The sequence below is a fragment of the Rhinopithecus roxellana genome, chromosome 12, assembly GCF_007565055.1.
Source record: "Rhinopithecus roxellana isolate Shanxi Qingling chromosome 12, ASM756505v1, whole genome shotgun sequence".
Classification (NCBI taxonomy): Eukaryota; Metazoa; Chordata; class Mammalia; order Primates; family Cercopithecidae; genus Rhinopithecus; species Rhinopithecus roxellana.
This window is the reverse complement of record NC_044560.1, coordinates 115676974-115699678: the sequence shown is the minus strand read 5'-3', so window position 1 is coordinate 115699678 and position 22705 is coordinate 115676974. Positions and strand designations below refer to the sequence as shown.

The 22705-nt window shown below is 51.9% G+C and overlaps 1 protein-coding gene across 2 annotated transcripts; it reads left to right on the top strand.

Moving 5' to 3' along the window:
- The first annotated feature begins 21 nt into the window (after nucleotides 1–21).
- CTU1 (cytosolic thiouridylase subunit 1) lies at nucleotides 22–20946 on the top strand. Of its 2 annotated transcripts, none has more exons than XM_030942423.1 (3): nucleotides 22–247; nucleotides 13962–14490; nucleotides 19415–20946. In XM_030942423.1, the coding sequence occupies exons 2-3, from the start codon at nucleotides 13983–13985 to the stop codon at nucleotides 19951–19953; spliced, it is 1047 nt and encodes a 348-aa protein (XP_030798283.1). In that variant the 5' UTR covers nucleotides 22–247; nucleotides 13962–13982; the 3' UTR covers nucleotides 19954–20946. The 2 variants fall into 2 exon arrangements, with proteins under 2 accessions (XP_030798283.1, XP_010367895.1); XM_010369593.2 differs by lacking the exon at nucleotides 22–247 and adding an exon at nucleotides 10054–10180.
- The last annotated feature ends 1759 nt before the right edge of the window (nucleotides 20947–22705 follow it).

The following is a 22705-nucleotide window of genomic DNA, read 5'->3' as shown; positions in this document are numbered from 1 at the left end:
GTCCCGCAGGGCTGGGTGTCCACATCTGAGTTCTGTCTTGAGCAGGAGGGACTCAGTCAGGCCTCTCCGCCCTGCTCCCCTGGGGGCCTCCACACCCGCAGAGCCAACACGGGCCTCAGACTAGCATCGGCCACTTCAATTCTAACTCAGGCGGGGCAGGACAGGTCAGCCCCACCTGGAACTCGGGGATCAATCCCTCAGCTTCCCCAGAAAAGAACAGGCTGCTCACCTGGAGTAGCAGCCCCAGGTGAGGCCATGGGGGTGGGGGGGAAGACAGTGCCCATGAGGGTGCCCGATCAGGTGAGAACCAGGGGCCAGGAGGCCTTTTCACTCACACATTTGCAACCAGAGGGGCTTCCTGGGAAAGGGTAGAAGAGTATGAGATTCTGTTCGCAGGCCTCCACCCCTCTGACAGCCCAAACACCCAACCAGGCTGCCTGCCCCAGCACCCGTCCTTCAACTCACTCTGCTCAGAGGCTCAGGGAAACGTGCTGAGATCGCAGTGGGTGATGAGCCCAACAGGTCAATTGTCCTCCATCCCCAGCCCCTATCTGAGGCAGCTCCAGGCCCCCAGGCGCTGAGAGCTGGGAGGAATTCGGTGTTCTTCTATCTCAGGACCCGCTCAGCAGGGCAGGGTGGGGAGGCGGGGTGCTGTCAGCCACACAGACCACAGGGACTCGCCCTCCAGGACAGGCAGTGATGTGCCATTGTTCAGTGTCCTTGGGGCTGGATGAAAAAAACAGAGAAAGCAGGAAGCGTGGTGCTGAGAGGTCAGTTTATCCCTTACCTCCCATTCAGAATTAAATAGACGGTTTGACTCATGCTTTTTTTTTTTTTTTTTTTGAGACCGAGTCTTGCTCTGTCACCCAGGCTGGAGTGCAGTAGCGCGATCTCGGCTCACTGCAATCTCTGCCTTCCAGGTTCAAGCAATTCTCCTGCCTCAGCCTCCTGAGTAGCTGGGATTACAGGCACATCCCACCATGCCAGGTTAACTTTTGTATTTTTAGTAGAGATGGGATTTCACCATGTTGGTCAGGTTGGTCTCGAACTCCTGACCTCGTGATCTGCCTGCCTTAGCTTCCCAAAGTGCTGGGATTACAGGCATGAGCCACCAAGCCTGGCCCGGCTCATGCTCTATGTACACAAACCCTGGAGTCCACACTAGCTGACAGACCCTGGAGGGAAGGAGGCTGAACTGAGATTGGAAGGGGGAGTGGGTCATACTGACGCATGATGGATGGGCTTCACAAGTGAAGGATGAGGGATGTGCAAAGGCTCTGAAACAGCCTGGCAGATGAACGGACCTGCACATATATCTGGGGTCTTCCAAGGGGACATGGAGCTGTTGGGGCATGACCAGCTGAGGAGCTTGGACTGAGGGTGCTGAGGAGTCTCAGGGGACTCTGGGCCAGGAAGGGGTGGGGCTGGTACTGAGTGCAGGAAGGTCTTTCTGGGCTTATGCTATCAGGGGCACAGCATGAAGGGAAGATGGGAGGCTGGGGAGGGGCATGGAGCAATGATCAAGACAGCAAAGGGGCTGGGTACAGTGGCTCACATCTGTAATCCCAGCACTTTGGGAGGCCGAGGCGGGTGGATCACCTAAGGTCAGGAGTTTGAGATCAGCCTGACCAACATGGTGAAACCCTGTCTCTATTAAAGGTACAAAAATTAGCCAGGCATGGTGCACATGCCTGTAATCCCAGCTACTCGGAAGGCTGAGGCAGGAGAATCACTTGAACCCAGGAGTCGGAGGTTGCAGTGAGCCAAGATCCTGCCACTGCACTCCAGCCTAGACGACAAGAGTGAAAATTCATCTTCAAAAAAAAAAAAAAAAAAAAAAGACAGCAAAGGGCCTGGGCATGCCCATGGAGGGGAGGGGACTAAGCAAGGAGGGCATGATGGGAGACATTGTTCAGGAAGTGAATTTACAGCACCCACTGGCTCATGAGTGTGGTGGATGAAAAGGGTGACATTTGCAGAAAGTGCTGCATCCCGAATGGGGTAAATAGGGGAAGAGAGACGCCATGCATAAGACGAGGATCAAGGGGCAGAAAGTAGGGAAGGCATCGAGACAGAGCTCAAAACGGAGCCAGGCAAGGGTGAGCTGGGCATGGTGGCAGGCACCTGTGATCCCAGCTACTCCGGAGGCCGAGGCATAAGGATCACCTGATGGCTTCTGTACCTTTTTACACATGAGAGAAATACTGAGAGAAATTTATGGCAGGTCCAAGTGAAAGTGATGATATTCCATGAAATAAATGCAGTTTTGAGAAAAAAAACAAAAAAAAAAAAAACAAAAAATCACCTGAACTCAGGAGGCAGAGGGCAGAGGTCGCAGTGAGCCGAGATTGTGTCACTGCACTCCAGCCTGGGTGACAGAGCAAGACTCCATCTCAAAAAAAAAAAAAAAAAACAACTCACACTCTGGCCAGGCACAGTGGTGCACGCCTGTGATCCCAACACTTTGGGAAGCCGAGGCAGGAGAATCACCTGAGCTTAACAGTTCAACACCAACCTGGGTAAAACAGTGAGAACCCATCTCTGCCAAAAATTTAAAAATTAGCTGGACATGGTGGTGCCACCTATAGTCCCAGCTATTTGGAAGGCTGAGGCAGGAGGATCACTTGAGCCTGGGAGGCAGAGGCTGCAGTGAGCAGAGATTGTCCCCTCCTCAGTCTGGTCCCCAGGAACCAGGCACTAAGTATCCCAAGTCTTGAACCCTCCTTGGACCCCCTGTTTGGGCACAGGGGACTGGGAATCCTGTCCCCCTCCCCCAACACCACTACAGGAGACATTGGGCTGGATGGTTTTCTGTGATCACAGGGGCTCCAGAAGACATCACCCATCAGGGTAGCTGAGGCCACATCCCTAGGATTGTAGGGTGAGGATCTGGAAATGTGTATCTGCCCCGATCCTTTATGTGCTGTGATATAGTGAACTCTCTCCTCCCTCCAACCTTATCTTGAATGAATTTGTCTGAGATGCAGATGAAGGAGGGGCCACACAGAAAGTCACAGCTGTTGCCACAAGACAGGGTGGACCTGGTAAGCCCCAGGCAGCAGGGATGGTGCTGTCCGTGGAACTGCAGAACCGTCAGCTCCTGAGCTCAAGTATTGCCCAGCTCTGCAGAGGGGTCTGAGCCCAGGAGCATGAAACCTAAGCTTCGAGCCAAGAAGGCAGCCGTATAACATGGGCTGGTGGGAAGGTCTGGCTTGCCCAAGAGAAAAGGGTTTGCGGAGCAACAGATTCTGTCATCAGTAGGCTGAGCTTCTCTTATGTCCCTCCTCTCTGCTTCCCAGTTCATCCTCAGGGACTCTGCTGGATGTCTTATTGTTCCTGCTCACTTAAGGATAATGAGACTATAGGAAAAACTATAGGGGGAAAAAATGGGCCTAAGACTGAAGATCCTAATGGGGACCTGAAGAGACAATGATTCCAGGAGAGCATTGAGCCATATGGAGAGAGATTGAGAACTGGAGTGACAGGGACTCAGAGGAGGCGCCGCCAGTTTTTAGAACTAACACTTACAACAGTGAGGTCGGGTGTTGTGGCTCATGCCTGTAATCCCAGCACTTTGAGAGGTCGAGCCAGGCGGATCACCTGAGGTCAGGAGTTCGAGACCCGCCTGGCCAACATGGTAAAACCCTGTCTCTATTAAAGATACAAAAAGCAGCTGGGTGTGGTGGCGGGCGCCTGTAATCCCAGCTGCTCAGGAGGCTGAGGCAGGAGAATCACTTGAACCCAGGAGGCGAAGGTTGCAGTGAACTGAATGGCACCACTGTACTCCAGCCTGGGCAACAAGAGTGAAACTCCATCTCAAAAAAAGAAAAGTTTGACTTCTGTTAGACAGGAGAAAGTGCAATAGATTTATAGTGTCTGACCAAGAAAAGAGGCTTTATTTAAGTACCGTGTCCCTTTCTTCCAGTCACCTCATTTTTCAACTTCTTCAAATAAAGCAGGAAGAGAGAAAGCTCAGAATGGTGAAATGTGAGTACTGGGGTTTCTCTGTTCACCACATCCTCCTGGTTTTTGACTGGAAACCAGTCAAATGGTCTAGACTTATTGAGTAAGACGTCGACCACAAGTGATGGAATCTTCATGTACGCTGGTAAAAGGGAATTCGATGAGAGGATTTTGCAGTTTCCCACATTATCTAAGAAGAGCAGAGCAGCCTATTGGGAAGGACAGCAGCTCTCCATGAGCCTCTCGCCCTCCTACCCATCTTGCTGGGTGTGCCCACAACATGATGCTCTGAGATCTCGTTACCTGGCCTAGTTCTCAGGTTGTGTTTGCAGGGAGCCACCCTGAGGGATGGGGTAATGTCTCTCTCCGGGACAAAGAGTAGGCTCGCTTCCTACTGGCTGTAAAGGAGCTAGATTCTCCAACTTGCCACTTTTGTTTCTTGGGGTCCTATCAACCTGAGACAGAGGTTTTTCTGAGTCTTATCCTATCAACAATATTTACCTCTGGGAGTCAAAACAGACCCAATTTCTGTCCCTATGGGCTCACTATCTAGCACGGTGGAGAGCATTGGAAATGCCTTCACAGGCAACAGCGGGGCCATTAGGAGAGCGCTGGGGTCAGAACAAAGACCTGGGCTACAGGCAGAGATTTTGCAAGTAACAGCTTTATTTTTTAATTTTTGAATGTATATATTGAGAGTTTGTTATGTGTCAAGTACGACTCTTGTTGAACAAAATAGACAAAAATGTCTTCACCTATTATCACATGTTAGATGGAGACTTGCCTTGGGAATGAGGGGTGAGGAGCATTGTCCAGGGCCCCAGAGCTGAGCACAAAGAGATAAAGGAGAAGGGCAAGACTAGCAGGCCTGTTTCTCCCCTCTCGAGGACTGGGATACCAGGTGACAAATGTTCAGAGATGTTCAAATGTGGGGCAGGTAGTCAGCTAAATGACCCCAGAGGTAGGTATCAAGGCATGATGACTCTGGAAGAATAGTGGCAAGCCGTATCTTGCAGGGTCACATATCAAAAAAAGTCTTGACTTTGTATTGAGGGCACTGGGGAGCCATGGAAGGATTAAGAGCAAGGGGGGGGGGTGGCAGAGTCAGCTCTTGGTGTGAGAAGGTATCCCTCTGGGGTGATGTGAGGGAGACTTTAGGAAGAGGAGGAGAGTGGAGGCCAACAGGTTGGAGAGGAAACCAGAGTGAAGGTCTGAGTGGAAGAAGAAGAGGATGAAATGACTAGGAGCAGAGGCCATGGGGATGTTGGAAAGGGGAGTGAAGTGAGCCTATTCCAGGAAGGGAAGTTTGCAAGACATCTTGCAAACAGGATGTAGTGGGTGATAGAGAAACATCTATCTGACTCCTAGAATCCTAATTTGGATAATGATGGTGGTTCCATTACTGAGAAGGGGGGAAATGTGTTTGTCTGGGGCTCAGAGCAGACTGGGATGAACAGCAAGTTGTGCAAGACCTCAGGCGAGAGCCACGAGAAATGCAGAGAGAAGAGAGGGTGTGAGGAGGAGCTGTGGAAACTCACATAAAAGGCTCGTGGGATGAGGAGAATGAGAGATAAGGTCAAAGAGAAAAAGAGGGTCCTTCAGAGAGTGTTGCCAACAGAGGGTCTTTCTTGGGGCCTCCTCTGGCCAACAAAGTTTATTAAGCGCTGCTGTGGGAACCCAGGCAGACCTATCATCTAGTAAGGAGGTGCAAAAACTAACAAGAAGGCAGTGGGACGGAGCTGGACTTAGGGCAAAATAAGAACTGTTTGATACACTAAAATGAAAACAGACAAACCAACTCACCACAGACAAAAATCCCATTCCTCAGTAGACTCCATGGCTGAACGAACTCTCCTCATGCAGAAATTCTACCCAGGGAAGCTCCTAGCCCTGCAAGGGGTAGGGAAGCAAGTGCTGCCAGTAACAAGCACCAGATGCAGGAACTGGCCCTCAGAGATGCACAATGACGCTGCAGGAACCAAAGCTCCCAGAGCTGGAGAGAGACAGCTGAGCCCAGCCACCATCTCTTCCACCAGACACGGATTGCTTAGGACGGCAGCTAGATGACCTGGAGAGGGCAAGGCATTCTGAGGCTGGAAGGGTGTGCAGGGACCAGATCATGCAGCACCTCCGTTGCAATCTGCAGAGGTTTGACAATGGAAAGTCTGATGGCAATGGGGAGCCATGGAAGAGTTTCGAGAAGGGGCGAGACACAAGGTTAAATCTGGGGCTCGCATGGGAGGATTCAGGAATGAGCGGATTAAAGGAAGGGAGTCCAGGCACGAGGTTGGGGTGACAGAGTCCAGGCAAGAAAGGGCCGGCACGGTGGCTCACATCTGTAATCCTGGGACTTTGGGAGGCCGAGACAGGCAGATCACTTGAGGTCAGGAGTTCAAGACCAGCTCAGCTAACACAGCGAAACTGTGTCTCTATTAAAAATTTAAAAATTAGTTGGGCATGGTGGTAGGCACCTGTAATCCCAGCTACTCTGGAGGCAGAAGCACAAGAATCGCTTGAAGCTGCAAGGTGAAGGTTGCAATGAGCTGAGGTCACACCACTGCACTCCAGCCATGGTGACAGAGTGAGACTCCATCTCAATAAATAAATAAATACATACATCATTAAAAAAGGATGAGTTGAGCCAAGGCAGGGGCCACAGGGATGAAGGGAATGGTCTGAGAAACTTTCAAGAAGCAAAATTGGCAAGATTCACTGAACCATGGCGGGGCAATGGGTGAGAAAAAGAGTCAGCGAAGTGACTCGGGATCCTCACCCAGAGGCTGAAGCATGTCAGGGCCACCACCAGGGGCTAACTGTGCAGGTCTGAGTCTCAGGATGCAGTGGAGATACGCAGGAAAGTCGGGAGGCATCAGGGCAGAGATGGAAGTTGCGGGAGCGGCGGGAGTGGATGAGCTCACTTGGGGACTTTGCAGAGAAATGACAGAGCTGTGGAGTACAATGCTCCTGGGAAGTTGATTGACATGGTTTGGCCAGAGACAGGACCAGGGAGGGTAGATTTTGTGGTCAGGGCAAAGAGACTCAGAAATAGGTAGAGCCCAAGTTAGACCTTTATTTGTCAAAGAAGAGGCCACTAGTGTTGATGGGGAGATTGTGTTAGCGGAGAGAGGAAGGAAACCAGATAGCAGAGGGCTGGGGGTGAGAGGGCTTCTCATGGCTGACCTCACCTCTTTTCCCATCTATCTCTGGAGCCCCAAACATCCCACTCTTATCCTGCTCCCATCGAGGAGAATGGGGAAGCTCTATACACCCTGATTCAGCAGGCACTCCCAGATTGTTGCAGGACAGAGGCTGCCTCTGAAGAGGAGAACTAGGCAGTGGATGGATGCGGGGAGATGGCGGGGAGACCTCACTGTACAGTCTGCGCACTGTTTCCATTTTATAGCATTTAAGTCCATAACCTGATTAGACAACATAAATTGCATTCAAACAAAAGGCACCCTGTGCTCTCCTGCCACAAGATCTTTCTTTGCTCAGGCGATTTCTTCTGTATTAAAAGGCCATTTCAACCCTCAAATTCTCAACCTCCTTTGCCACACTTCACACCTCTTCCAGGAGCAAGCACAGCTTGGAGACTAAGGAGAGAGGCTTTGAGCAAGGAGCTAGACACCAGAGCCCACCGGCCAAATCTGGCCTGCTGCCTGTTTCTACATGGTCCACAAGCTAAGAATAATTTTACACCTTTAAATGGTTGAAAAAATCAAAAGAAGAATATTTCCTGACACATGAAAATTACATGAAATTCAAATGTCAGTGTCCATCAATAAAGTTTTATTGGCATACAGCCACCCTCACTTGTTTATCTTATATCTATGGCTGCTTTCAACATATAACAGCAGAGTTGCCACAGAGACCCTGTGGCCCACAAAGCCTAAAATATTTGCTATCTGGCCTTTTTACAGGAAAAGTTTGCAACCCCAGCTGTAGAGTCAGGCAGTCCAGGGAAGTGACATCACTGAGCTTCAAGATCCTCATCTAAGTAGAATTACAAGGCTGGGCATGCTGACTCACACCTGTAATCCCAGCACTTTGGGATCACTTGAGGTCAGGAGTTCGAGACCAGCTTGGCCAATATGGTGAAACACCGTCTCTACTAAAAATACAAAAATTAGCCAGGAGTGGTAGCGTGTACCTGTCATTCCAGCTACCTAGCAAGCTGAGGCAGGAGAATCACTTGAACCCAGGAGGCGGAAGTTGCAGTGAGCCAAGATCATACTACTGCACTCCAGTCCAGGTGACAGAGTGAGACTCCATCTCAAAAAGAAAAAAAAAAAAAAAAAAAAAGAATTACAGTTGTATCCAACTCATATGTAACATACAATGTTACAAGAATTGAGATGAGAATGATAACCACTTGTTGAGCACATACTGTTCTAAATTCTTTAGAGGTGTTGGTAATTCGACTTCCCATAAATCCTGTGAGGCAGACATTGCTATTGTTGCTCCCATTTTACAGATGAACAAACTGAGATGGTGTATGGCACATAGCAGCCCCTGTTGAATTTGTTTTTCCTGACACCCTGGCTGGCAGTGATTGAAATTGAGCTTTCAAGGCTCTTAACAAGTCCATGTCAAGTTTTATCACTCCGTATTGACTAAGTCCCTGTCTCCCCTACCAGGAGGATGGGGGGGGGAGTGTATGTGGGGGGACACACTCAAAGGACAGTAACAAAGTCTGATTAATTTGTGTCACCTAAACCTAGCCCCAGGCCAGCCTGGTACGAGACCTCAGAAAGTAAATTCAACAAATGAACCAACGTGCACAGATGAACAGAACTGGCCCATGATAAGGCTTAACAGTGACCTTACGGAGAGTCATTTAATCTGAAAGGAAGACATCATGGTTTCCTGTTATGGGGGAAAAAATGGGCTACAGGGTGCATGGGGTTCCCGCTCACGTCATCACTCACAATAGACCTACACATCCTGGGGCTTTCTGCACATCTCCACATCTTAGTCTAAGGCTCTGGTGGTGCCTTAATCTAGAGGATTTTTTTTTTTTTTTTTTTTTTTTTTTTTTGAGACAGAGTCTCACTCGGTGGCCAGGCTGGAGTGCAGTGGCGCGATGGCGCGATCGCGACTCACTGCAACCTCTGCCTTCTGGATTCAAGCCATTCTCCTGCCTCAGCCTCCCGAGTAGCTGGGGCTACAGGCACACGCCACTATGCCCAGCTAATTTTTGCATTTTTAGTAGAGATCGGGTTTCACCATGTTAGCCAGGATGGTCTCCATCTCTTGACCTCGTGATCCACCCGCCTCGGCCTCCCAAAGTGCTGGGATTACAGGCGTGAGCCACCACGCCATCAAGAGGAATTTTGAGCCTCCGTTTTTTTTGAGGACTTAGGTTTTGGGACCCGGGTCTCAAGGATATCAGATATCTGAGTCCTTAGACTCCTTGTGCCCCGGCATTTGAGTCTCCGGGGAGGGTAGAGGCCTCCAGATCCCTGTGTCTCTAGGGTGCAGACGGTAGTCTCCAGGTCTACTGGTTCTCACAGGTGCTTTGGTGCCAGGGGTCTGCGTTTTTAACCCCCTTAGTCTCAAGGGTCTGAGTCTCTGAGCGTCTGGGCTCCTGGGTTAGGTGAGAAAGATCTTTGGATCCTTCTGTTTAGATGTTTAGAGTCTGGGTCTCCAGCACACGCATAACCACCGCCCACGCGTGCGCGCGGAGTTCCGCTCCAATCTCTGAAGTCTGCTCTGCGGATGCGCCATCTGCGCCTTTTACACTAGCGACCAACCCCTGCCGTTTCACCTTCAATTCCCACCCGCAACCCCGCCTCAAAGGGCAGAAATCACAGGCCCTATAATCCCCTTAAAATCCTATAATAATCCCACAAAACCAGTTAATCAGAATACAACTACTTCGCCCATCCAGCAACCTGCAGGTGACAGCGCGCTGCCATGACAACGGTACACGCTGCTCTGCCGCGCCCTTCGCCCGCGCGCAGGCGCAGAAAGTAAATGGGGGGAGACAGTGTACTTTGGGAGCAGCGGAAAGAGCAATGCAAGTGTTTCTGGGAGTTGTAGGCCAAGCGGGACCCCGGAGCCGTAGGCGCATCCAGCGGCACTGTCGCATGGGCTTCTGGGAGTTCTAGGCAAGAAGGCCCCAAGACCTTATGGGAGTGGTAGTCTCTGAGTCACTTCCGTGCCAGGCTTCCGCGTGGTGGGCAGTGTGGGCGTCCCAGCACTGAGTTCTGCCCGGGTGAGTACTTCCTCCTGCGGTGGGCCAGCATGTGGACCCCAGCTCTTTGTTGCTGTGCCGTGGGAGGGTTGAGGGTCTCTCCGAGCTAAGACGCCTCTGATTTCCCAGCGCCTGTGTCCCTGAGGCCTTGTAGCCAAGATTCCCACTTTGAACGCTGCGGTCTGGCCTGTCTCTTACCGGGCCACCCCCTTCCCCAAGACAGGATAAGACCATCTGCTTGCCCCCGCCCCTGTGTCACTATCTGCCTGTCCCCGCCCCCATGCCACACATTATCTGTCCTTTTGATAAGGCTGCAATCCAGAGGCATCCCTAAGGTCCGCGGCCGCTCTTCTGGGAGCATTTATTCCCTGATCCTACAGATATTTACTGAGCACCGACCCTGCGCAAGGCGGCGGGGACGAGGGCACCAGACCAACCCTGTCCCTGCCTTGAAGAAGCAGAGAGGCGGACCTGTCACTAGTGAAGCTAGTCAGGATCAGGGCCTGTATGGAGCTGCATACGTGCAGTTCTGGGGGCCCTGGTGGAGGCGCTCGACTCAGTGACTGGGGTCCATAAAGTCTTTGAGGGACGACGCTTAACATGCATGTCCAACCTGACGTGTCCAAATGGTATTACTGGTCTTCTCCCCTCACAAAATGGCCCCACCATCCCTCCAGTGCTCAGGCCAGAACCTCAAAGTTACCTTTCATCACTTTCTCTCGTCATTGCCCCAGTCCCCAGTCAGTCCTATACATGTCCTATGGGCTCCACCTTCAAAGTAGATCTGAAATTTCATTTCTTCCCACCTCTACTGCCACCACTCCTGTCTAGTGTGCTGACCTCTAGCCTTCTATCCTTGTCCCTTACAACAGTCCTCACCACACAGCAGCCAAACGAATCCCACTTTTTTTTTTTTTTTTAAATTTGAGACAAGGTCTGATTCTGTCACCCAAGCTGGAGTGCAGTGGTGCAATCATGGCTCACTGCAGCCTTGACCTCCTGGGCTCAAGTGATCCTCCTACCTTGGCCTCCTGAGTAGCTGGGACTACAGGCCTGTGCCACCAGGAGCAGCTAATTTGTTTATTTTTTTAGAGATGGGGTCTCGCTATGTTGACCAGTCTAGGAATCCTTTTAAAACATGTCAGATCGTACCCCTTCCCTCTTCAAAAACCTCCCATGGCTCCCATCTCCTCCTGAATAAACCTAAAATTCCACATCATGGCCTATTAGGCTCTGCTCACTTGTGCAGCCTTGTCCCCTGCAAGGGTCTCCCTTCCTCAGGATGTGGACCCCCAGGACTGGGTGACTGTAGATTTAGGGGGTGAGGAAAGAGTAGTCCAGGGTGACATTATGTCCTGTCCTGCAGATGTGCTGGATGAAAAGTGGTGGCTGCTCTCAGAAGAGAGGGAACAGATGGGCAAGAACAGGTTTCTGCCTTTTGAGGAAGGTTGTCTGGGCACTTAGGGTCTGAACATCTGAAAGGTGCCGCAGCCATGTGAAGGACCAGCCAGGAGGGATATCTGAATATCATGATTCATAGGCGCTCACAAGAATGGAAAGAGGTGGGCACAGTGGCTCACACCTGTAATCCCAGCACTTTGGGAGGCCAAGTCGGGTGGATCACTAGAGGCCAGGACTTCAAGCAGCCTAGCCAACATGGTGAAACCCCATCTCTACTAAAAATACAAAAAAAAAAAAAAAAAAAAAAAATTAGCCAGGCATGGTGGTGCACGCCTGTAGTCCCAGCTACTCGGGAGGCTGAGGCAGGAGAAACGCTTGACCCTGGGAGGCAGAGGTTGCAGTGAGCCGAGATTGTGCCACTGCACTCCAGCCTGGGCGACAGAACAAGATTCCATCTCAAAAAATAAAAAAAAAAATTTAAATCTTAAAAAGAATGGAAAGAGATGGGTGCTAGGCAGGACCTCCCTGGGGAGGACGTGAAGAGGCCTCCCCAAAAGAGAATTGAGCAGGAAATCCAGGAGCACAGAATGAGTGAGTCAAAAGTGGGGGGAGGAAAGATTCCAAGGGTTGCTGCTCAGCTGTGACAGATGTGCCTGATGGTCACTGCAGATGGGTCCTGAGAGCTGCTTGTTGGGCCCAGTGGCAGGGAAGAGTACTCAGGGCAGAGGGAAGAGCCAGTGCAAACATCTGGAGCAGGAGCGTTCCTCAGGTGTCAGAGTAAATGCCATAAAGGCTGAAGGACAGGAGGTCAGAGAAACAAGGAGTCAGACATGTAGGCGCTCATCGGCCATGAGCAGTTATTATACTAAAGTGAGATGGGATCCAGAGGAGGATGCTGAGAAGATTCAGGACGTGATCCCACTGGCTGTTCTGTGAAGGAGTGTTTGCAGAGGAGGCAGGCGGGAGCAGGAGACCTGTGAGGAGCCCCAGGCAACCGTCCAGGAGAGAGACAGACCAGACTAGGGTGCTGCCGTGGAGATGGTCATAAGTGTTTGGCTGTTTTGAAGCTACCTTCAAACAGGATTTGCTAAATTTCCTTTAGGTACTTGGAGTTTGAAAAGGTGTGGACTTAGCATTGCGATTTGGTGCCACCCACGGGGAGCATGACAAGTGTAGTGAGAGAAAAAGCAGTCCAGGGTCCTGGACCCCAAAGCTTCTGGCCTGAGCAGCTGGAAGGGATGGAGCTGCTCTGTACTCCAGAAGAAGCCCGTTAGGTTAAAGGAATCAGGAATTTGGGTTTTGAGATGCCTATTAGACATCTGAGCGGCACTGGTCTCCGTCCTTATAGAAGTTAGAGATAGTAAATATATAGTCACATAAAATAATTCCACACATTGTGGTAAATCCTAGAAGCAGCGTGACTTGCTCTGAATGGCAAGGAGGTGACTGCAGTAGTCCAGGCTGGAGGTGATGGTGGCTTGGGGAGGGGAACTGAGCCTGGGGAGTTTTTATGGGTTCACCAGGCAGGCAGGACCAAGATTTGACTGAAGGGTTGGAGTCTTGGCTGGGTGGGGAAGGATGAGGTAGGGAAGATAACAGATGAAGGTCAAAGATGGGCTGATCCATGTCTTAATGAGGCCACAGAAGCTTGTGGGGGATTCTGATACCAGAGCAGGGTTGAGTTCAATCTTGGAGGCCCACACAATCTCTCACCCTCAAAATGGGTGCAACCCCAGCTGGTCTCCCAAGAGGTGTGATCCAGGCTGCCTGTGTGTTCCCTGGAGAAGGTGATCACCCTGCCTTTCATAGGATGCAATCAGAACCCATTCCTGAAGACCGTATCCCATCCTACAAAGTGAAATCAATTGGCCTTTCCTGTTTTCCACCTCCCCCTGAATACAGCCTCAGTCCCCTGGCCTCTCTCGGCCGTTAGAGTTATAAACCCCTCACCTCCCAAGCGCTCTTAACAGCCCTGGTGGCCCAGGCCAATGATATCTACCTTGTCCTTCTGATCAGGGCTGTAACAAGGGGTGGCCTCCCTGGAGGTTGTGACAAATGGTCCTTAATATACGCCCTCATCCCTCTGGACAGGATACAACCTAATCCTGGGTATAACCTGCTCGTCGCTCCCTCTCTTTACCCATGAAGCCAGCTTCTTAAGCTACTTCTCTTCGTGCATAATGGGCGCAATCCAAGAAGCCTTCCCTAAGGCGGTGGCTTCCTTACACCAGGACCTGATTATAACCATTCTGTCCCCAGCGCTAGAAGAAGCTACTCCACTCCCACACACGTCTCCCTGGTCTATTCCGGGCAGAGGTGCAATCCAGACAATCTCCCCGAAGGCAAGGACCCTGCAATCCGGAATCCACGTGTAACCCACGTCCTCTCTGTCCCTGTTTAGGAGAAGCCGACCCCTCCCGCAATGCCCGCCCCGCCGTGCGCCTCCTGCCATGCCTCACGCGCCGCCCTCCGCCGTCCGCGCTCGGGCCAAGCGCTGTGCGGTGCCTGCTTCTGCGCCGCCTTCGAGGCCGAGGTGCTGCACACGGTGCTCGCCGGCCGCCTGCTGCCGCCGGGCGCGGTGGTGGCGGTGGGCGCCTCGGGCGGCAAGGACTCCACGGTGCTGGCACATGTGCTGCGTGCGCTGACGCCGCGCCTGGGCATCTCACTGCAGCTCGTAGCCGTCGACGAGGGCATCGGTGGCTACCGGGACGCGGCGCTGGCGGCCGTGCGGCGCCAGGCGGCGCGTTGGGAGCTGCCGCTCACGGTCGTGGCCTACGAAGACCTCTTCGGGGGCTGGACGATGGACGCCGTGGCCCGCAGCACAGCCGGCTCCGGCCGCAGCCGCTCCTGCTGCACCTTCTGTGGAGTGCTGCGGCGCCGGGCGCTGGAGGAAGGGGCGCGCCGCGTGGGAGCCACGCACATCGTGACAGGTGAGTACTGGCGTGGTGCAGAGCGGCACTCTCGGAGGCAGTGGGGCGCATGTACGGGCGAGGAGGCGGGGCCTGGAAGAGGACTCAGGCGCATGCTCCAGAAGCGGGCGAGGAGACCCTGGTGGCTTAACTCGAGGATCCCTGTAAGGAGAGGCGGAAGTGCTCGTGCTCCAGTTTGGGGCTGGGGCCCTTTGAAGGTTCAAGATGCTGGGGTGACAGAGGGGCCAGGCAGTGATCACAAAGGCTTTTGGGTCTTGGCCACCGTCTTGGTCTCCACAGATTGCCAAAGGAGGGGGGGAGGTGAAAGTCTCTGGAGATTAGATCTCTGGTTCTTTACTTATTTTTAAGTGTTTCTAACATGCTTGATATCTTACGGTCCACCTTTCAGAATCCAGCTCTGGCTCTAAAAAGTATCTCCATCTCTTAATTCCTTTTCTTGGTTGGCCTCCCCTCTTTGATACCTTTTTTTTTTTTTTTTTTTTTGAGACAGTCTCGCTCCGTCTCCCAGGCTGGAGTGCAGTGGCACGATCTCCGCTCACTGCAAGCTCCGCCTCCCGGGTTCACGCCATTCTCTTGGCTCAGCCTCCCGGGTAGCTGGGGCTACAGGCACCCGCCACCATGCCCGGCTAATTTTTTGTATTTTTAGTAGAGATGGGGTTTCACCGTGTTAGCCAGGATGATATCGATCTTCTGACCTCGTGATCCGCCCGTCTCGGCCTCCCAAACTTTTTTATTCTCTTTCATCCATTCCTTCAACAAACAGATGCTAAGTTTCTGCGATATGCTGGATCCCAACTGTGGCCATACCAAAGTTCTTAACCACTCAGTACTTGTTTCACCCCGTCCCTAAAACAGGACTATGAATGGTACCCAGCTCATAAACTTGTTATGACAATTAGATGAGTCAGTAGAAGTATAATGTTATCTATATTATAGTTATGTTACATAACCTGTATGATATAATATAGATTACACATTTTATACATGCTATTATCATCATCGTTGTCAGGCTAGGGCTGAAGAATACAGTTATGCACAAGTTTCTACCTTTGCATGGTTATCAGGTACAAGATTATAAACACTATACATGTTACTGACCATGTGTGGACATGTTATAGACTATGTGTACACACAGAATTCTATGGCGTGGAAGGAGTGGGGTCAAGGAACTATTTTGAAATCTGAAGGCTCACGGTGAAGAGGTAAAGGGGGTAAGAATTGGGGAGTGGTTATTGGTCTGTGAAAAGCCAATCTGGGCTGCCCTAAGAAGTCCAGTGTGGCTGGAGCCCAGAAAGCAAGGGCAGGGGAGGCTGGAGAGGTGGAAGAGGTCAGGCCTTACCCTGTAGGCTGTGGTGGAACCAGTAAAAGTGACATGAAGAGAGTTTCACTTTGAAAAGCTGACCCATACCATGGTGAGGAACCTGGGTTAGAGGGGCAGGGACAAAGCCAAGGAGACCAGTCAGTGGGAAGCCAGCTGCGGTCATGGAGGTGAGAGATTATAGCTGGAGAGAATCAGCACACTCAAAGGATAGGAAGGCAAAAGTAGTTCTGAGTCTGTTGTCTGCCACCGTGCTAGGGTCACTGGCTCTGGGGAAGGCTTACTGAGCTTCATTCACTGGTGTGGCCCTTTCCTTACTGAGTAACTTTGGAGAAATCCCTAGATCTCTGTGATTGAAAATGGGAAGAATAATCCTCTCCATACAAGAACAGGCAGTGTATGAAAAGAATGAAACGCTTGAGCTGGGCACAGTGGCTCACACCTGTAATCCCAGCACTTTGGGAGGCTGAGGCAGGCGGATCACAGGGTCAAGGGTTCGAGACCAGCCTGGCCAACATGGTGAAACCCCATCTCTACTAACAATACAAAATTTAGCCAAGTGTGATGGCAGGTGCCTGTAATCCCAGCTACTTGGGAGGCTGAGGCAGGAGAATTGCTTGAACCCGGGAGGTGGAGGTTGCAGTGAGCTGAGATCGCACCACTGAGATCACACTAGCCTGAGTGACAGAGCAAGAAAAAGAGAATGAGAGACTGTCTCGGGTTTTAAAGTTAATTTGATAGAATAATTGTACTTCTAAAAGTAATGAAGACTTCCAGAAAAATCCCTAACTTGAAAGGTGATTTTTACCCTTTGTTTATACACTCCATTTTCAAAGGCATAGTATAATAATTGTTGTAATAATTATTACAAAATCAGGAGCTCTTGAGTGGGTTTGTAATGACAAGGTGTGGAGCAAATCCAGTCTCCCCTAGTTAATGTGGTTTACAACTTTAAATCAATAAACATTTAACCAGATGTCATTTGCAAACATGCCTGATCTCAAGGTCACAGGGCTCGGCGGGTCTTTGGAAGGTAACCATTACTACAAACACAATTAGAGCCAAGTTCTTGGGGGATTTTTACCATATATGTCAGGCCTCTCAACTTCGGCCCTATTGATATTTGGGGCCAGATAATTTGTCATTAGGGAGCTGTCTTCTGCGTTATAGGATTTTAGCAGCATCCCTGACTTCTACCGACTAGATGCTATTTAATAGTAGTGCCCTACCCCCAGCCTGACAACCAGAAATGTCTCCAGCCATTGTCAAATGTCTCTGGGGGAGGGAAGGAGGGCAGAATCATCCTAGATTGAGAACCACTGATACAGACTCAAGTACAACTTGACAAGACACAGAACAAGTATAGCTTCAATTTCATGGTGACCAGTGTGTAAATATTTCTGTTATTTTTTTTATTTTTTTTTAATTTTTTAATTTTAATTTTTTTTTTCTCACTGTTATTTCTAAACAAAGATAACACAAAAACACTGCAGTGATTACAGGGGTGGTGGCTCATGCCAGTAATCCCAGCCACTTCGGGAGGCCGAGGCAGATGGATCACTTGAGCTCAGGAGTTCAAGACCAGCCTGGCCAACATATGGAGAAACTGCATCTATACAGAAATACAAAAATTAGCTGGGTATGGTGGCACACACCTGTGGTCCCAGCTACTCTGGAGGCTGAGGCGGGGGGATCACTTAAGCCCTAGAGACGGAGGTTGCAGTGAGCTGAGATCGTGCCACTGTACTCCAGCTTGGGCACTAAAGCGACACCCTGTCTCAATCACACACACACACAATAAAACAAAATGAAAAAAACATAAAAAACTACAGTCTATGTTGTCAGAGGCTCTGTGTCAAGAATCATTTGTTTTCTCTGGCTGCTGTAACAAATTACTTCAAATTTCACAGCTTTAAACAACACAGATTTATTATCTTGCAGTTCTAGAAATCAGAAGTCGGGGAAGTCTCACCAGGCTAAAATCAAAATGTCAACAGTGCTGCGTTTCTCCTGGAGGGTCTGGGGCAAGGGGGTCCATTTTCTTGCCTTTTCCAGCTTCCAGAGGCTGCCCACATTCCTGGCTGGTCCCTTCCTCCATTTTCTTTTCTTTTCTTTTTTTCTTTTGAGAAAGAGTCTTGCTCTGGAGCCCAGGCTGGAGTGCAGTGGCACGATCTCGGCTCACTGCAACCTCCGCCTCCCAGGTTCAAGAGATTCTCATGCCTCAGCCTCCCGAGTAGCTGGGGTTACAGGTGCCTGCCACTATACCCTGCTAATTTTTGTATTTTTAGTAGAGATGGGGGTTTCGCCATGTTGGCCAGGCTGGTCTTGAACTCCTGGCCTCAGGTGATTCTCCCTCGGCCTCTCAAAGTGCTGGGATCACAGGCATGAGCCACTGTGCCCGGCTCTTCCTCCATTTTCGAAGCCAAGGATGATAGGTTGAGTCCTACACCATCTCCATCACTCTAATCTTACTTCTGTCCTCACACCCTCATATGTAGTAGGCGGGTGGCAAATGAGGTACCCCCAAGTTCCCCAGGGAGCTTGTGTATGTTCCCCTCTCGATTCCTGCCCTGTGCACCTCCAGCCACCACCTGGCTACACCACAGTGCCCAGGGGTCTCCATGGCCCCGTCTGCCTCTCCCGGTCTCTGGGTCCTGGCTGTCCTACGGTGCCCAGAGGGGCGCCATAGCTCAGGCTCTCCCTCCCCATCTCTCTCTGGGTCCTGGCTGCCCACTATGTTCAAAGGTCTCCATGGTCCTATCTCTCCCTTTTCTGCCTCCCCGTCCACTCTAAGGGTCTTTGTGATTCCCTTGAGCGCACCTGGATAACGCACCAGACTGTCCCTGTTGTAAAGTCAGCTGATTAGCAGCCCCAATTCAACTTGCAACCGTAATTCCCCTTTGCCCTGCAACCAAACATACTAACAGGTTCCCAGAATTAGGCCACAGACTCCCTAGGCGGTGGGGCAGAAAGCAGCCTGCCTACCCCCCCCCCCCCCCACCAACTCTCTTGAGAATCTTGGTTAAGTGCCTAAACGCCATTCTGATTTTTGTGTACAGTTTGAATTGCGGTTTTAACGGAGGCTGATAAGGTTATTAGCAGCATAATGCAATTTTACTCCCTATATGAAAGGGCAACTAGCATAAGGTCCACTATGCAGTAGGCGGGTGGTACATGAGGGCACCCCCATGTTGTGCCAGGGGAGCTTATGTTTCTCTTTGATTTTTTGTTGTGTCCACCTCCAGCCTGCACCTGGCTGCTTCACGGTTCCCGCGGGGGTCTCCATGGCTCGCTCTCCGCCTCCCCGTCTCTCTCTGGGTCCTGGTTGCCCACAGTGCCCAAGGGGTCTCCATGGCTCTCTCTCCTACTCCCTGTCTCTGGATCCTGGCTGTTACACATTGTTCGGGGGTCTGTCTCCATGGCTTGCTCTCCCTCTCGCCGTCTCTCTCTCTCGGTCCTGGCGGCCACACTGTGCCCTGGGTCTCCGTGGGTCTCTCCTCCCAGTCTCTCTCTGGGTCCTGGTGGACCCCTGGTTCCCCGGGGGGTCTCCCTGACCAGCAGCGCCCTCCGCGCCCCACCTCACCCGCTCCCGTCTCTCCCCACCAGGTCACAACGCCGACGACATGGCGGAGACCGTGCTCATGAACTTCCTGCGGGGCGACGCGGGGCGGCTGGCCCGGGGCGGGGGCCTGGGCTCTCCAGGCGAAGGGGGCGCCCTGCCGCGGTGCCGCCCGCTGCAGTTCGCCTCGCAGAAGGAGGTGGTGCTGTACGCGCACTTCCGCCGCCTCGACTACTTCTCCGAGGAGTGCGTCTATGCGCCCGAGGCCTTCCGTGGTCACGCCCGGGACCTGCTCAAGCGCCTGGAGGCGGCGCGGCCATCGGCGGTGCTGGACCTCGTGCACTCGGCCGAGCGCCTGGCGCTGGCCCCAGCCGCGCGGCCTCCACGCCCCGGCGCCTGCTCCCGCTGTGGGGCCCTGGCCAGCCGCGCGCTCTGCCAGGCCTGCGTACTCCTGGACGGGCTGAACCGCGGCCGGCCCCGCCTGGCCATCGGCAAGGGTCGCCGGGGGCTGGACGAGGAGGCGACGCCGGGGACACCCGGGGATCCGGCCCGGGTCCCCACCTCCAAGGCCATCCCCACCTTCTAGTGACTTCGGGCCTCCTGCCGGGATCTGACGCCCCGCGGTGGGAGTTGCCTGTAAATGACACTGTGAATAAACCTGTTACCTTACCCTTGGCTTCCATGTGGGGTTGGGAAGGAGATGGGGATCCGTTGAACTGAAACCCTGAAGAAGCTGGGACCCCAGACTTTGGGGTCTCAGGGAGGAAGGGTCTCGAGCTGGGCTTCTGACTGAGGGAGGAGGAGGCTGGGGGACCATCCTGGGTCTGAGAGAGGAGAGGGCCAGGGCTAGGGCTAGAGGAAGTGGGACTGGAGACCCCAGGCATCTGTGGCTGAGGAAGGAGGGCCTGGGGTCGTGGACTCCTGGGTCTCAGGGAGGAGGGGACTGAACACCTTGTGATTCCTGAGCGATTTGGGGTTGGTTGAGGACCTCCTGCCCAGTGCCTCTGCTGGTTCTGGGTGCGCTCAGGAGAGTCTTGACCTGATGTTTCCTGTTTGCCCGCAGTGGGGTAAGCAGAGTGACATGACTTGATGGATACACGCCATTCATAGCCCCCATCACGATGCCTCCCTTCCAACGCTTCGTGTGCAGTGCACGCTGCACCCTCATTTCGTCTCCACCTCGCTGGAGTGAGGCTACGGCCTCACTGGCTGTAGCCTGAAGTGGTAAATGGCCCTAAGACACCCAGTCAGAAGGGGTCACACCGAGGGCTCCCTCCAAAGCTCTCGAGGATCGAAGATCGTGGAATTGGCCCTCCCCCACCCATCCCCTCCCGAATCTCTCCTGGTATCTGTCATGGGTGAGGAGGGGCTGGATGGGTTCCCCAAACCTTGGACTCTGGAAGCAGGGTTGTGAGCCTGTCGGTGACTTAGCCTCTTTCATCTCCCATTTCTTCTCTGAAAATGGAGTCAGTCCCTTTGCCCCCCCTCCCCTGCCCCCCGCTCCCCGCATCAAGGCACCATTGGGAAGAAGCGGAAGATCAGAGAAGTTGAGGTGCTCAATAAATGGTGACCACTTGGACTTGGTCGTTCATGTTACTGTCTGGCCACCAGGGGGCGCTGGGCTTCAGGGTTGCTGTCCTGTAGGTACCGGGAGATTGTGAGAATCTCAAGCTTCCTAGGGAGATGGTGCTCTCAGTCCCACCTCCAGGACTTGTTGGGCTGGCTTCTTGTCAGAAATGCACCTTCTTCCCATCGCTCTGCTCAGATCCTCCAGGGTCCTCCTGGAAGGCTTCTCAATTCTCTCCTCCTACTTCCCAACCCTGGGCTTGGTATTCTCCCAAACCCCTGCTTCTCAGTCCTGTCCTCACTGTGTGGCCACCCAGACTTGGGCTGGAGGGCAAGGACTAGACGATTCACTTAACACATGTGTATGAGCACCTCCTTTGCATCAGGCACTCCTCTGGGTTCTAGGAACATGGCAGCGAGCAGGAGACAAGTCCCTGCCCTCATGAAGTTCAGTCTGGGGGAAATGGACAGTAAGCACATCAATATGTAATGTCAGGTAGTGATGGATGCTACAAATTAAAAAAAAAAAATGATGAGAGACAGAAAGAGCTCGTATCCATAGGGGTCAGGGAAGGAAGGGCCTTTGGAGGACGTGACGTTATGCACAGACCTGCAGAAGCAAAAGAACAAAGCTTTGAGCCATATGGGGGAGTAGCTTTCCTGGTGGAGGGAACTGCCAGTGCCAAAGCCCAGAGGTGGGAATCAGCTTGCAAGTGCAGGGAACAGCAAGTCCAGTGTGGCGGGAACAGAGTGGGTGAGGAGGAGAATAGCAAGAGATTAAATGAGCCAGTAAGCAGGGATGGGCCATGCGTGGTCTTCTGTTGGCGAGAAAGACTTGTATTTTAAGAGTGATACGGCCGGGCACGGTGGCTCAAGCCTGTAATCCCAGCACTTTGGGAGGCCGAGGCGGGCGGATCACGAGGTCAGGAGATCGAGACCATCTTGGCTAACACGGTGAAACCCCGTCTCTACTAAAAAAATACAAAAAACTAGCCGGGCGAGGTGGCGGGCGCCTGTAGTCCCAGCTACTCGGGAGGCTGAGGCAGGAGAATGGCGTAAACCCGGGAGGCGGAGTTTGCAGTGAGCTGAGATCTGGCCACTGCACTCCAGCCTGGGTGACAGAGCGAGACTCCTTCTCAAAAAAAAAAAAAAAGAAAAAGAAAAAAGAAAAAAAAGAGTGATGGCAGGTCTTTGGAGGGCTTTGGTCCCAGCAGTGGGTCCAATTTCCATTTCCTAAAAGTTACTCCAGCTGCTGTGAGGAGAATGAGCTGTAGGGGGTGCAAGATGATCAAGATCAATTGCATAGGATGACGCTTGTGTGCCAGTCCTGGTGCCAAGTGTGCCTGCCTTCCTCATTAGCTCAGTGACATGAGGAGTGGGTTTTCAGCAACAATGTTTTTTTAAGTGGTACGGAGAAGGAAAAAGTTTATTTTTTATTTTTTAATATTATTTTATTTTTCCATAAGTTATTGGGGTACAGGTGGTATTTGGTTGCATGAATAAGTTCTTTAGTGGTGATTTGTGAAATCCTGGTGCACCCATCACCCGAGCAGTATACACTGCACCATATTTGTTGTCTTTTATCCCTCGTCCCCTTCCCACTCTTCCCCCAAATCCCCAAAGTCCACTGTATCATTCTTATGCCTTTGCATCCTCATAGCTTAGCTCCCACATATCAGTGAGAACATAGGATGTTTGGCTTTCCATTCCTGAGTTACTTCACTTAGAATAATAGTCTCCAGTCTCATTCTGGTCATTGCAAATGCAGTTAA